Here is a 15,811-nt window from a genome sequence, read left to right on the forward strand (position 1 = left end):
GTTGGTATGACACATCAATAGCCCACACAGCCCCCATGTGTTTCTAGAACTGCTTTATGGAATGTGGCCTGTGGTATGAGGGGGTGTTGGGGTCTGACAGGATGCAGCTTGTGTCCTTGGTTGATTATAACACCTGATACTGATGTCAGATGCTTTATAAGGCATTGAGCAATGCTTATAGGTGTAGAAGTGCCCAGTCACCCAGGTGCAGGCAAATTTTGTGGTTTATAATCCAGACAGTTTATTGGAGAGCTTCGGATCTGCTTGGCATCTCTCCCTGCCTGGAACTTCAAGCATTTGCCACATCCATGGTAAGAACCATTAATTATGACATTTATCATTCATTTATTATAAAATTCAGTATACCCCAGTTTTAGATTGTTACAGTGCAACTACATATGTACATTTATATGGACCCCTTAAAATGACCAGACATTTTAGTGCGCAAAGGAATTCTTATTCAAGCAAGCAAGTTTATTTATATAGCACAATTCATACATCGAAGCAATTTAATGTGCTTTACAAAGAAAAATATATGAAAGTACAATAACAAATACTCAAATGAAAACATCAAAGCGAATGAATACATCAAAAAAAATACAATAAGAAAACATATAAAGATTAAAAGTGGGAAGCTATAAGACTTAACAGTGTGGTTAAGTTTAAGTGCTCAGTCATAGGCACATGAAAAGAGAAGTGTTTTTTAACTGGATTTTAAAATGTATATTTTGGTGCACGTCTAAGATCTTCTGGTAGTTTATTCAGGTTTTGTATAGCATAAGTGCTAAACGCAGCTTCTCCATGTTTAGTTTGGACTCTGGGCTCTACTAGCTGACCTGTGTTCATGGATCTAAGAGCTTTGCTCGGTTTATATTCTTCAAACATATCAGAAATGTATTCGGGGTCCTAAAACATTCAGAGATTTATAAACTAAAAGCACCACTTCGAAATCTATTCTGTACCTGACTGGAAGCCAATGCAAAGATTTAAGAACCGGAGTGATGTGCTCTGTTCTCTTGGTCCTGGTTAACATTCTAGCAGCAGCATTCTGAATGAGCTGCAGTTGTTTTACAGTCTTTTTGGGGAGTTCAGTTAAGAGGCCATTACATTAGTCAACCCTACTAGAGATAAAAGCATGGATGAGCTTCTCCTGGCCTTTTTGGGACACCAAGCCTTTGATTCTGGCTATATTTTTTTGATGATAGAATGCTGTTTTGGTGAATGCTTTGATATGACTGTTAAATGTGAGGTCTGAGTCTATCAGAACACCAAGATTACGCACTTGATCCCTGGTTTTAAGGGCCAGAGAATCCAGCTCTTTACTAATACTTGTTCTTTTATTTTTGTTGCCAAACACAATAATCTAATTTATCTTGGTTTAATTGTAGAAAAATTTGGTTCATGATTATCAATGGTGACAAAGTAACTCCGGCCATTTAGATAAGATCTGAACCAATCAAGGACTGTCCCGGAGAGTCCTACCCAATTTTCCAGCCTGTCTATAAGTGTTCTATGATCTACAGTATCAAATGCTGCACTGAGATCTAATAGAACCAGAACTGTTATTTTATCAGAATCAGTATTCAGGCGTATATCATTTCAAACTTTAATCTGGGCCGTTTCAGTACTGTGGTGAGGTCGGAAACCTGACTGAAATTTGTATAAGAGACCGCTTGAGTTCACAAAATTGCTAAATTGATTGAAGACAACCTTCTCAATGATCTTGGCTATAAAAGGGAGATTATTTAGAGGTTATCTAGGTCGTCTGGGTTATCTAGGTCTTCACCTTTTCTACATTTTAGTTTCCATTTGACCTATGAAGTTGGCCTAGCTGTAGACTTGACAAGCCTGAAGGTCAAATGCCATCTTGACTGAATGTAACCAGCCTCATGTTTGTGGTACGATGAAACGGCCGAGAACTGTTTACTGTTATTTCTGCTGGTAAAAATTTGTGATAATGAGGTTACCTGCGTTACTGTCACCCAATTGAGGAGTACCTGACTCGTTACTTTCTCTTAGTTAAGCCTGACCAACACACTAACTCAATCAAATGGAAACCATGTATTGCACCTTGAGAGCTGAACTCCACTCCACTCCTCACATCAACATTATCTTCCCTCTAGGCCTTTTAAATCCTCTGCAGTCAGTGTTGATATTGGGTATTATAGTCTGTCTGGCCCTTAAAGCTCTGCACTAAATGAATTACAATGGAATCTCATCTATCCAACTCCACACTGTTCACTACCTCAGCTTCTGTGAGACATGGCTTTATTCAGTTTGCCAAAGTAATGTAAAAGAGCAGAAAGCAACTTGTCTCTAAGATGTATCATGAAGGAGTTGCATTACCAAGATTGTCTTTCAAACGGGCACAATGGACCCTTCAATCCCGAGACTCTGTTCTTCCTCCTTTATCTCAGGGTGGCAACTTCGCTGAGAATGTGAACGTCCAGTCCAATTGTAAGGAAATAGAGTTTGGACACCATGAGTAAAGATTTTGATGATACTGGAAAATGTGGTGTTTGTCGTTACTTCTTGGGGAAGCAAACAATAAAGCATAGCAAGAACCCCCTCTGTATTTCTTACAGTTTGTTGGATTTTCACACAATTGAATCAGTGGAACAGTAATTTCAAGGAAGTGGAATGAGTTGTAAATGCAGGATGGATGTGTGCAAAAAAGCACATTCACACATTAAATGTTTGATCTGGTTTCAAACACAAGTCTATGGTATTACAAGATGTAGCTGGTGTAAAACTGGGTTTAGTCCTGTATTGCTTATTTGGTGGTTGTTATATAGAAAAAACTAATCGGAAAAGTGCTCCGACAACGTGAGTCTGTGGCACATTAAATACTGACACAGCTGATGGGACATCACAACATATTACCAGCTTAACCTAGAGTATTAGAGTGTTTATTGACTTGAATCTACATCTACCGATCATTTCAGAATTTTGATAGCCAAGTTCTTCCTGAGACTCACTGGCATCTCCTTGAAGATGATCAATAGTCATTAGAAAACAATTATAAATAATCCTCTGATTTCCTTCAAGTAGCCGCAAAAACATTTATGATACACCTTGGCTTCTGGCAGAAAGCTCTCCAAATAAATCAGAATTGCTTGTTATTTTTTCACACAATTATAAGAGCGTCAAAAAAAAGAAATGGTCTAACACTGGAGCAACTCTCTAATTAAACTGTCAGAACTAAATCAGCTCATCAGCTAATGTCTGTTCCTTTTTTTCAGTCATGCTTCAAAGCTGCTCTCTGGAAATAAACAACAAGAAATTGTGTATGCTTTGTGTATGCCACCTTGTTAGACCAAGCCTGTTACCCTATATTGAATATTACCATATCTCAAAAGCTTCTCCAACTTGTGCTTAAAGATATAGTCTGGGACTAACAAAACAATTTATTAAACCTCCGATTTTGGGCTTAATGTGTAATATGAAGATTATATGTGCATAATCTATAAGTATATTCACTATCATGCCTCAATTAGCCATGAAATTATACATTTAAAAGTGAGTGGCTTTGATGACATGGGACAGATAATGACATGGGACAGATAATGACATGGGACAGATAATGACATGGGACAGATAATGACATTGGACAGATAATGACATGGGACAGATAATGACATGGGACAGATAATGACATGGGACAGATAATGACATGGGACGGGGCACATAACTTAGCAAACAAATTTCCGGGGAGCCTTTTTGGCTCGACAGTGCCTCTTTTACAACCATTGGCCAAAAACCATGCAGATGAGTCATTGCAATGACTTGTGATTTATTAGTAAGATCGATGTATTTCGTCTTTTTCTCTAATCAGGATTTAAAGGGTCTGAACTTGTTTTGAGATATAAAATGAAAATATTGTTTACTCCTCCAAAAATAAACCCAGTGGGCCTCTATATTACACAGTGATAAAGTCACTGCCCTGCAGTTAGCTGCATCACTGAGACGCCAGCTCTTGAATCCCACTCACCGTTTAGCCCCCTGGGGCTTGTGAAGGACAGTGCAGCTAGCCATCACCTTCCAGGGTTGGGGCTTCACTCTAGCAGGTCTTTGTGACGGTTGGGAAGCATGTGTAGCTAAAATGAGCGAGAGAGTGTGTTCCTTCCGGCATTTCGAGATTCCGGTTTGTACCATACCTGCCTGTTCTGAATCATGTCATTTGTTTTAGGTTTTTTTGTGCACCCCAGGAAAAGTAGGTGATCCTGATGTGATTCTGATGTCCCGCTAATCCCAAATAGCATGAGAGGTCGAGCCCATACATTGTGAACTCTTATGCCCTTGTACTGAATGTAAAGGACATTTATGTCGGTGTGATTCTTGACAGTTTGAACTGCTGACTTGTACGTATTTCTGAGGTAAACTTTCTCTTCTCTTTTTAGGTTCGCGTGCTGTAGTAGAAGCCTGGACTAATGGGAGGTAGATCCAGGACTGAAGCTGTGTCACACCATTCCTTCTCTGGACCCCATGCCTAAACGCGAAACCGACCAACAAAGCTTTAACCGGAGAAAAGCAGGCCCACATCGAAAATCAATGTCCACACCCGCTGTGCTTTGTCCTGCTAGGGTCCGCCAACGCTGCTCTCGTATTGAGCGGAACATTTCTAAGGCTCAGACAAAATCATGGAATGAAGAAGTGATATTGCCTTGTCGTCCATGACTGGACTGGTGAGAAAGGACTCTCCCCCTCGCTGATGCGCCCCCGTGATACACTAATAACATGCCCTCCGCGTTAGCAAGACCAGACCGCACAGGCACTGAGCCCGAGCTGCGTTAACTCAGGTTCAGAGTGAATTAGGACGTATTTCGCCTGTGTATTGACATTATCTTTGAGAGTAGATTTTACTCACTGCCTGTTATTGAAAATAGAGGAGACCATGGAAGCAGCACTTGATAAGAAGTCAGGGTCTGAGGTGTTGTGTTTGGCCCCGCCAGAGCTGAGATAAGACCGTAGATGGGTGAGAGAGAAAGCAGAGTTTGACGAGATGAGAGCAGAATACAAATTAGCGTCGACTGCCCTCAGCCAGACTGCCGTGTCAAAATAATATAACTGTACTGAAATGGACAGTGACTCAGCGTCTGTAATAATGGCATTAGTATTGCATTCGAATTGTACGAGTACTAACTAATGGCTCTAACATGGAGCCCTTTTGAGGCAATTAACATGGAGATGAACAGAGAAGCCAGTGTGTCTCCAAGACTGAAATAAGACTCCCGAACACGCGTGAAGACCAACAGGGATATCCTTCAACGCAGCCCTCGTTGCCTTGTCAAGAAGACCCGAGGAACCGTGGGTCGTGGTCACTGACGTGATGTGTTTGATCTGGGCCTGAAACAAAGGGCTACTGAGGCACGGCAAGATGGATCAGGACAACAGCTCTGCAGATCCACTCTTCAGCAACATCACAGAGGCTCCCGAACTCATGGAGGAACACTGGGATGAGTCCACCCGCCTGGCGATCCAGGTCTCTGTGTCGGCCGTCCTGGCTGTCGTCACCCTGGCCACCGTGCTGTCCAACGCCTTCGTCATTGCAACGATCTTCCTGACGCGTAAGCTTCACACGCCCGCCAACTTCCTTATCGGCTCACTGGCTGTGACGGACCTGCTGGTGTCCATCCTGGTCATGCCGGTCAGCATCGTGTACACGGTCAGCAAGACGTGGTCCCTCGGGCAGATCGTCTGCGACATTTGGCTGTCGTCGGATATCACCTTCTGCACCGCCTCCATCCTGCACCTGTGCGTCATCGCCCTGGACCGCTACTGGGCCATCACCGACGCCCTGGAATACTCCAAGCGCCGGACGATGCGCCGAGCCGGCCTGATGATCACGGTGGTGTGGGTGATCTCCATCTCCATATCCATGCCGCCCCTCTTCTGGAGGCAGGCCAAGGCCAACGAGGAGGTGATGGAGTGCCTGGTGAACACAGACCAGATCTTCTACACCCTCTACTCCACCTTTGGCGCGTTCTACGTGCCCACGGTGCTCCTGGTCATCCTGTACGGCCGGATCTACGTGGCCGCCCGCTCGCGCATCTTCAAGACGCCGGTGTCGAGCGGCAAGCGTTTCACCACGGCCCAGCTGATCAAGACGTCGGCCGGCTCCTCCCTCTGCTCCATCAACTCCTCCGCCTCGAACCAGGAGGGCCACGTGCATCTCGGAGAGGGAGGAGCGACAGTGAATGGGGGAGGCGGGGGAGGAGGCAGTGCAGGGTCGCCTCTCTTCACCAGCAGCGTGAAGGTGAAGCTGGCTGACAGCGTGTTGGAGAGGAAGCGTCTGTGTGCTGCCCGGGAGAAGAAGGCCACCAAGACGCTGGGCATCATCCTGGGAGCCTTCATCGTGTGCTGGCTGCCCTTCTTCGTGTGCACCCTGGTGATGGCCGTGTGCAAGGACTGCTGGTTCCACACGGTGCTGTTTGACGTGTTCACCTGGCTCGGCTACCTGAACTCCCTCATCAATCCGGTCATCTACACCGTCTTCAACGACGAGTTCAAACTGGCCTTCCACAAACTCATCAAGCTAAAGCGATGTTACTGAGGAAATGTGAGAATGGTACTATACTCTGGACATGAAGTAAATCAATTATAAATCCCTGACCAATTCCCCCTCTCACCAAACACCACTATAGGAATATATGTAGGGCCTGCAGTCATATTAACATTGTACTGTGGTGTGTGTTCATTACGCTCCATCTCTGGAAATGTTTCTTGTACATTAGACCTTTATCGAGCAGCTCATGAAGAGCCATAGCTCCTTCAGATGTTTCCTTAATACAGATTTATGCATGTGTTTCCTGAAGGGGACATCGGAGCTCAGTGTAAATGTGGGTGTTCGGTGGGGATAGAACTGACCTGGCTCATAAGACTCATTAGTGATGATATGTGTTCCAAATCAATAAGGAGTGTATGCAGAATGAGAATATAGTCTCCTGAGGATAATGAGGTATTTGATCCATACATTATCATGAGCCGTGGATGAAGACACCTCATTGGAACAAAAAAGCCACGACATGTCATGTACATGAGATCGTCTCCCATAACGCGTTTGTGGTACAGCATAATATGTAGAGAAATATATAATGGTTCAGTCCTGTCTTTCTCTATGAGTGTGTTTGTTTATATGTCGAGGAGGTGAACACTGCTTTAGGCATGACAATGTGTCTGTGTGTGTGTGTGTGTGTGTGTGTGTGTGTGTGGAGTTTCACTAAAACATGGACCTATTATTTACCAGTCTGAAATCGGGTGCTTAACCACCTAAATTCAATAATACATCAAACCTTTCTTTCACATAAGGAAATGGCACAACTAGCACAACGGGGAAACATCGATGACAGCTGTGACCTTTGGCTAACATTGACATGCCTTTCAGATCACTCTCTGACAGCCCAGTTTGTATTGGAGTGTTCATTTTGTCCACAGCTCGCCATGTCTACAAACACGCCGTCTGACTCACACATGGGCGCACTCAGTGGGGCGGAAAATGCCAGAGACAAGGTGATAAAGTGGACCGTGTTAGAAGGTCTAAATCCCTCTGAGAGATGGGCGTGGGCGCATAGAGCACTGGCACGGGTCACGTTGGCAGAAGAACCCCCGCTAGCTCGCCAGGGGTCGTCAGCATTGGCGCCTCGATTGTGAGAGAGAAACTGAACAGATGTCTCTTGTCTGCTCGTTTCTGGCCGGTACACAACACGCAGATACAACCGATGTTGTTCTGCAGTCTGTTTAGCTGCAGCCCATTAGCTTCAAGAGTCCTCCACATCCGTTAGAGCGTCAAACTGCAGCTCAAGTAAAAGCACAAAGCAGCCTAATGCACTGCCATCTGTGACTGCCATCAATTCTGCCTGCTTTGCTGCTCTCTAAACTTCATGATAACAATGTGCTTTTTACAAGGTTTGACCATGAGTGCCTGCTAGGGTTAAATATGTAAACCCAGACCCAACCACGATCAACCCAGACCCAACCAAGAGGAGGGCGGGACCAGATACAGTGTCACAGTTGTTAGCCAATGACACTGTCTTTTCCTGTTGACCTGCTATAAGAGCTAGGCAAAAGTGCAAATGATAGATTACACATTTAAACCTTTCAACTGCAAAACTCTGAATTACCAATGCAATTATCTGACTGAGAGGGTCAGACTAATTATGTAGCTTGAATCCTACTAGGAATCTCAGCTTGATTACTGCCCTGCGGTCAAGAGCTGAATGAAGGTTGCAGCAGGATGTCAAGGTGGTTCACATGTAGATAATTGAATGAAACGCATTCACAAAATACACAGCAATAAACATTGTCAGTTTAGCTGTCCAGCAATTGGTTCCCCCTCCCAGAATCATCAGGGGTTGTAAACTTGTCCCAATTAATTCAAGTTAAATAGAAACTAAAACTGCAAATAGGGGCGGTATTCTGGTGAAGTAAATGTTGATGGTGGTGGTAAACTGCTGGTTGCCACATTCTGGTAGAAGATTAGGGTTTCAGATATCGTCTCTGATATGAAACTAAAAGGTCATCCTACACATAACCTCCCTGGATGGAGGGTGTTACTTCGCTGCTTGTGTTAACCAAGGACTGAGATGGGATAGCCCAGTTAGAAGACACCCATGATCAGAATATAGCACTGCCTGAAAAACATTTTCCATACCTTAAAAGATATCTCAACCAGCGAGTTGGAAATAATTTGCAAATGCCATTAATAAAAACACGAAAATCTGTTCTGGGTGTTGTTACTATCAATAATAGGGTTATGTCTCTCAAAACTATACAGATATGTGTAATTCTATCATTTTAAAACTGTTTCAGTTGCATACACAATCCACTCTTCATGAGAAACACTTTTTCCACGTCATAGTTCAGCTCATATACATCTTAAAAAAAGAGGTATGCTAGGGGACTTTAAAGGGATCGTATTTTTCCTAACCCTTTTCCATGGGTTTGCCACTAATGCCTTTGCTCTCGTTTACACCAGGAATGTCTAGCTACGTGACTGAAAATAATGGACCAAAACAAACATTTCCAAGGAAATGCTAAACAATTATACATTTCTGAATAATGCTCTTATTAAAGAACATACAGTGCAATTATGTTGATTATTTTCTTGAGTAGTCATGGCAGTGTCAGAAAACGTTGTTGGGAGTGGCAACTGTCGATTAGTTTTTTTTTATTGGCATAGTTGCAAGGTTCTCATCAGACAGCATCGATATGTAATAAATGCTTGACGGAAATTCATGAATATTTTACACTGCAAACTTTTTCCAGAACCTTCCATTAGATTTCTCCTGACACATCCTGCTATGAAGCAAGAAAACAGCATGAGGAAAACACAAATTTTCTACCACTAGAAAAAGAGTGTCTGGAATGAGCAGAATGGGGGGGGGGATTACAACAGCACTGGGCTACTGCAGAAACAACCAATTTAATCTGCCGCTGCCAAACCATGGGAATATGATAATGCTGATGACACCACATTCCATTTCTCAACAATGATCAATAACCTTCTGGTAACCTTCAACATTACCGCTTGTTTCTTTCATTCTGTGATTATTTTCGCTTTAACTGAAATAAACTGTGAAATGAGAGGCACCCAGAATTGTGTAGGACGCAAAGATGAATAAGTAATGTTTGCCTGCCTTGTACATTAGATCGTACCTTTTGGTGCCAGGTCATCAGGTCCACACAGCCGGAGGTTTCCCACCGTCGTCAAGCCATCTTATTTAATATGTGAAGCTGTGAGAAAAACACTGCATGAAGACATTAGTTCAAAACATGTATAAGCACCTGACACATTTGCTTGTCCCACACCATGGGTCACTGGGTTGGTTTGCATCTTTTTCTTTTAAGGAGTCAGTGTTTAAATTTCAGCATCTCAACGACTTGAACTGGCAGTTTAATAGTTCAGTTGTACCGGGGACTGTGGTCTCGTGAATCTTGTTAACTGCCCCCTAGTGGACAGTTCTAGTTTCCCCAGGGGACCTAGCACCCCTGGTTGGGAACCACGGACCTACACAGTCACAGAATGACACAAATCATTAAGTGAATTTGGTGAAAGCCAAGGTTCTATTTGGTCACCACATCAGTCAGTAGATGCTTATGGGCATATTTGGCTGCACGTCGATGTTGCCCTGTACTGTATACAGGTGCATCTCAAACAATATCGTGGAAAAGTTCCTTTTCTTCCGTAAAAATCTTTATGTATTCTAGATTCATTACACATAAAGTGAAACATTTCAAGCATTTTTTGTGTCAGTCTTGATGATTACGGCTCATGGAATAAAAAAATCCTGTATCTCAACCTCAAACAACTTGGATTCTGTGTCTCTTCCTCCAGACTATTAGACCAAATGAAATGCAAAGTTTACTTTCATCTGAAGAGAGGATTTTGGACCACTGAGCAACAGTCCAGTTATTTTTCTCCTTCGCCCAGGTCTGGTTCAGGAGTGGCCTGACACTAGGAATCCAACACTTGTAGCCCATTTCCTGGACACGTCTGTGCTTGGTGGCTCTTGATGCACTGACTCCAGCCTCAGTCCACTCCTTGTGAAGCTCCCCCAAGTTCTAGAATCGGCTTTGCTTGACAATCCTCTCAAGGCTGCGGTCATCCCTGTTGCTTGTGCAGCTTTTCCTACCACACTTTTCCCTTCCAGTCAACTTTCCATGAATGTGCTTTGATACAGCACTCTGTGAACAGCCAGCCCTTTCTGCAATGACATGTGGCTTTCCCTCCTCATGGAGGGTGTCAATGAGTGTCTTCTGGACAACTGTCAATTCAGCCTTCTTTCCCATGATTGTGGTTGTGTGTACTGAACCGGACTGAGAGATTGAAGGCTCACAGTGTTGATTAGCTGATTAGAACTCCTCTCAGGTCTACATTTCTGTATTGTAAATTCTTTTTTTTCCAGCTGTAAGCCATAATCATCAAGATGGAAACAAAAAAGGCTTGAAATGTTTCACTTTGTGTAATGAACCTAGAATATATGAAGGTGCCACTTTTTGATTTGAATTGTGGAAAAAAACTTTTCCACAATATTCCTTTTTTTTCAATGCACCTGTATATACAAGGACAGATTTATATTCTACGAGGCCCTGGGGCACAAGTGTCTTTGGAGCCACTCCCACGAACTCCCACATTTGCTTCCAAAACTCCCCACTAGTAGGGTCCAAACTCAGGAAGAAACCTAGAAAGGAACCTGATTGTGTAGAATGGCCTGTCCATCTCGTTATGGTGGGTGAAGAGGATAAGAGTTCATGACCTTGAGGACCAAGTCAATGTTTCTGCATTATCAGAAGACCAGCAGGTCAGTGAATGCAAGTGGGCCCTTAAACAGAATCCAAGGAGGTCAACAACAAGGATATCAGCTTAATGACAGACATTCATAATATGACAGAAATGTAATCTTTAATTGAGTGTAAATTATTCTTAAGAAAGTCCTTAGTAACTAAATTAGGTATCAACCATTGCTTTCTGTGTTCTCCCACCAAATCAACCTTATCAAAAAAGATCCAGTCTTGTAATGTGGCAACAGGAAGATGCACCAAGTACTAAATGTTTTGAGAAAAATATTCCATGGTTAATTAAGAATGATTTCATTTCTCTGAAGAGAAATACCTCAACTAAAGGTTACATCTCTCCCATACTTTTGGTGTTAGATTAAGCTGATAAACACAGCATGTTATCACAGGTTTTCATGCCATAAACACACATTGCAAAATAGAAATGCATGACAAGGACACAAAGAAAGCTTCTTTTTTTTCTATGTCGGGTCAAATGCGTAGGACTGGTTGATCAACTTGAATTTAAAACAGGGAGGGGAATATTAGCAACAGCACCTCAAACGAAACACTGAAGCAACAATGATGAAACAACATGCTTAGACATGTAACCAAGAGACATAGTTCCTTTAGACAGGGTTTTTACGGTAGTACAAAGAGGCAGGCAGGTGGGCACTGACGGACAGACAGACACCGTCACATCCTCCATTTATGGTCTTTGACCTACTATATGATCCAAAGCCACCCGTCTGCACACAGCTCCTGAGGTAACAGCCCCTGCTGGGGACCCGTCAGGCCCATAACCTCCCTGCTTAATATGGGTCTACAATGAAACCCAAACAGCCCGGCGACTGAAATGGGAGACATTACGCAGTTGCCCGAAAGGCCAGAATAATTCAAATGAGGTGAACAGAGAAATGTACCAAATGCGTCCAAAAGCACACTGCTGCTCCCCTTGGCCCACGTAAATGAACATGCCAAGTCACAACATGCGCCGAAAATGTCTGCTCCTGATATTTCAGTTGGTGCACGGTCCCTGTAATTACCCTTGTGGTGGGTCTACCCGCTCTGTAAATCGCTCGCGTCTCATGTCTTTTGTCTCTTTCGATCTCCCCGTGTTAACGTCTACCCCGGTCCCCCACTCAGACCCCGGTCTGTCCCTCTCCTCTGCGGACGCCTGGAGGGCCATGGAATGCATTAGCATGTTGGCGTGCACACGCTTCCCTTATCTGGAACACGAAGGCTGCGATTGCTTGGGGGGCGAAAGATAAATGTTTTCAACAAAAGTGATATCCTTTAATCGGAGGCCTCATTACTGCCAGCCGGCGCCTTCTTTATGTGCTTCTTGTCGGACAAGAAAATTGCGCCTCTATTAAACTTCCCGAGAACTGATTTTGTCCAGCTGAGGCGAAGTGGTAAGAAGAGAGATATCTCTGTTCCGTTCCTCTCCGTAGGTCAATTAGTTCTGACTAAGTTCCCAAGAGGATTTCTAATAGAAAGTGCAATGTGATTCCATATAATACCTTTCATCCGTACATAACAATTATAAGGGTGTCATGAGAGGATTAGACCCACTGCGTTCTATGCTCCCATGTGAATTTATGAGACAATGTTTCGACCACATTGTCTACATCAGGTCAAAGGGGACAAAAAGACCCTAGCCCACTAAGAGCTATTTGGCCCAAAATCACATGCGAAATTGGAGGGCAGTGTGCAGGGTCTGTGTTTCCCATTTTATTGATTTTCTTTTATACCTAGCACCCATTCCAATCCAGTTAATGAGTGTGCGTTTGTCATATATTTTCTACTTAGCAGTTGGAAATAGACAATCTAATCTGATAACCTTGTAACACTAAGGCTTCCATTGATTTCCCAAAGGCACCTTGTCTGAAAGTAATATTTTCAGTGATGAGAGACTTTGATTTGAAAGATAGTGCAGTCAGTGATGTAGCGGTAAAGACATTGCTGGGTAAACTCTGATTGCTACACAATAAAAAAAAAAGACAATAAAAGCTTCTTACATATGAAACAGCATTTTGCCACAAAGGGTGGGAAAGTTTTAATGTAAAATAAAAAAGGCAGGCAACCTGCATGTACTTGAGTTTACCTCAGACTTCACCAGGGGATGTCAGCTACTTGGAATGAACACAAGCGATTCCCAGCAGTAGTGAGGCGTGTCTCAGCAGTAGAGAGGCATGTCTCAGCAGTAGAGAGGCGTGTCCCAGTGGCAGATAGGCGTGTCTCAGCAATAGAGAGGCGAGTCCCAGCGGTAGAGAGGCGTGTCCCAGCAGTGGCATTTTTTTACACAGTAGAACCTGGGGAGAAGTTTACAATAACTGACATTTTGTTTCTCTCCCACTGGACCTTTCATAGTTCACTTTTTTGGTCCATTAGCATTAATTCCATGAATGGTTCAAAATGGTCCTCTGAAAGCAAATCTTTATTCATCAGATGCTTGGTTGGAAAGTTAACAAGTAAACCCAAAAAGCTTTAAAATGTTTCCATCTCTTCCTTCACAGTAATTCTGTGATACAAGTCACTTCAGTTTAACATTGGCTACTTAACACAGCCAGGTAAAGGGCCTTATAATGGAGATTATATTAATTATGTTGCAGTTAAATGGAAAGAGGAGCAGGGAGCGACAGAAAGATGAGCTGTGTTTCAAAACGCGTACTTCATGTTCTTCTGTTCATTCTAGAGTCAACATTTCAAGAACCCCCAAGAGAGCTTACTGTGTGGGAGAATGCAGATCCCTTTAAATCTGTTAGATTAAAAACATACTTGTGTTTGTGTGGACAGAAAACTGCTTTGTCAGCACAGCTGGTTGCGGCCATTCATGAGAAACAGCAAGCTTTAGGCTCTTCATTGTTATGCTAGCCAGCCACTTGGTTAAATTAAAAAGCATGTATCCAGTGTCACCAATAAAATAATGCATGTTTTGTTTACTCTGGGTATTGTGTTGTGTGTTCTGCCATGATGAATGATGATCAATTTTGCAATGTAAACAGTGAAGGAAATACCTGAAAAGGTATGTTGGGTAGGTACTTTGTTTTCCAGAGCTTTCCAAAAACGTTACAGAACTTTCTGGAAACTTAATAGCGTACATGCGATTTTCCCTTCTTAGGTTTGAAATCAATCTTGAAAAATGACAGTGAAGTTCCACATTTCAGGAAGAACACGCATTTTGAAACACACCCACTGGAATCAAAGACCACGAAGAAGAGAGAAGGGAGATGTTGAGGTGAAGAGAAATCCCAGTGTACCTCATGAGTGAGCTCTGGCAGAGCTGTTAGCAGAGCAGAGGCCCCTCAGTTCAATAAACACCCGGGCCTCGTTTCCCTGAGCCTCTCTCTTTTAGGTTAAAATAATCGTTAAAAACATAGTATAATATAGCATTATATTAGTAACCCTTAGTAACCCTTCAAACCATAAAGCAGACAATATGCAGGCTAGGTATGTTTTATGCCTCAAAACTGAACCGATATCAGTCTATTTACAGTGCATGTTTTAAAATAGTCACAATCATTAAGGATAAATATTTAATTTGGGTTGCTTGATGTACGGGATGTAATCATAATATTTGTCAAGTCAGTGTTATCCACCAGTGAATGGTATTCAGTACTAATTGAAAACACCTGGAAAGGAACCCTTTAAATGCCAAGCCATTGACAGAGCCCTGCAGGACAACCATAGTAGCTCATGGCTGCTATCCAGCAAACTGGCTCCAACACAACCGGTGGCATCACAGAAAAGTCTGTGTTAAATCAAGATGACTATAATGCAGGTTAGTGTTGAATATATGTTTTTTCCAGGTTGCCTCCTGGTCCTTATGGTAAATTGACATGACTGTATGATCTATGGTGCATTACCACATTTTCTTATCAGATCTTAAGCTAATGTGTTAACACACACATTTCTTTTTATTAACCTGTCATTTGATGTCATAAAATGCCAATTAATTACTTAAAAATCATACAATGTGATTTTCTGGATTTTTGTTTTAGATTCCGTCACTCACAGTTGAAGAGTACCTATGATAAAAAATTACAGACTTCTACATGCTTTGTAAGTGGGAAATCCTGCAAAAGCGGCAGTGTATCACATACTTGTTCTCCCCAATGCAAGTACGAGAAGAAATTGTGAAAGTGTTGGAATCCTTCATGAACAAATCTGTAAAACTGAAATCTAAGAATGTTTATCAGTCCTTTGATTTCAAAGTGCATCTTTCTAAGGTGTTAGCAAAAACTCCATCAAGCCTATTAGAGATTCGAGTGGAGGCCTCCCCATTACACAGCAAGAACAACGCCTCTCAGATCTCTGGACCCGGGAGGTAGCAGGGTATATGTTGTTTCAGGATGGGCTCGTGGGTATTATGGTAATATCATGGTTTGTCACTCAGTCACCTGTGCAATGTCTAAAATGTGACAAGCTGTCAAAGGCTTGCCTCCTCTGTCCTTTGGGGAATCTCAATCACATTTTCTTAAACCGTTGAATTCTCTCCTCCTCAAAACCCGTTGGGTAACTAGGTCATTGATTT

General features: G+C 42.8%; 1 protein-coding gene across 2 annotated transcripts in view; it reads left to right on the plus strand.

Moving 5' to 3' along the window:
• htr1d (5-hydroxytryptamine (serotonin) receptor 1D, G protein-coupled) overlaps positions 1–8,719 on the plus strand; it is a 31,731-nt gene extending 23,012 nt beyond the window's left edge. Inside the window, exons 1-2 of one of the 2 annotated variants that reach the window (XM_010879625.5) lie at positions 247–311; positions 4,401–8,719. In XM_010879625.5, coding sequence (XP_010877927.1) covers positions 5,378–6,553 — 1,176 coding nt within the window. In that variant the 5' untranslated portion in view covers positions 247–311; positions 4,401–5,377 and the 3' untranslated portion in view covers positions 6,554–8,719. Of the gene's footprint in view, positions 1–246; positions 312–4,400 lie in introns of those variants that run through there. The other variant, XM_010879624.5, reaches the window with a different exon arrangement.
• The last annotated feature ends 7,092 nt before the right edge of the window (positions 8,720–15,811 follow it).

Source organism: Esox lucius, chromosome 15 (assembly GCF_011004845.1).
Source record: "Esox lucius isolate fEsoLuc1 chromosome 15, fEsoLuc1.pri, whole genome shotgun sequence".
Classification (NCBI taxonomy): domain Eukaryota; kingdom Metazoa; phylum Chordata; class Actinopteri; order Esociformes; family Esocidae; genus Esox; species Esox lucius.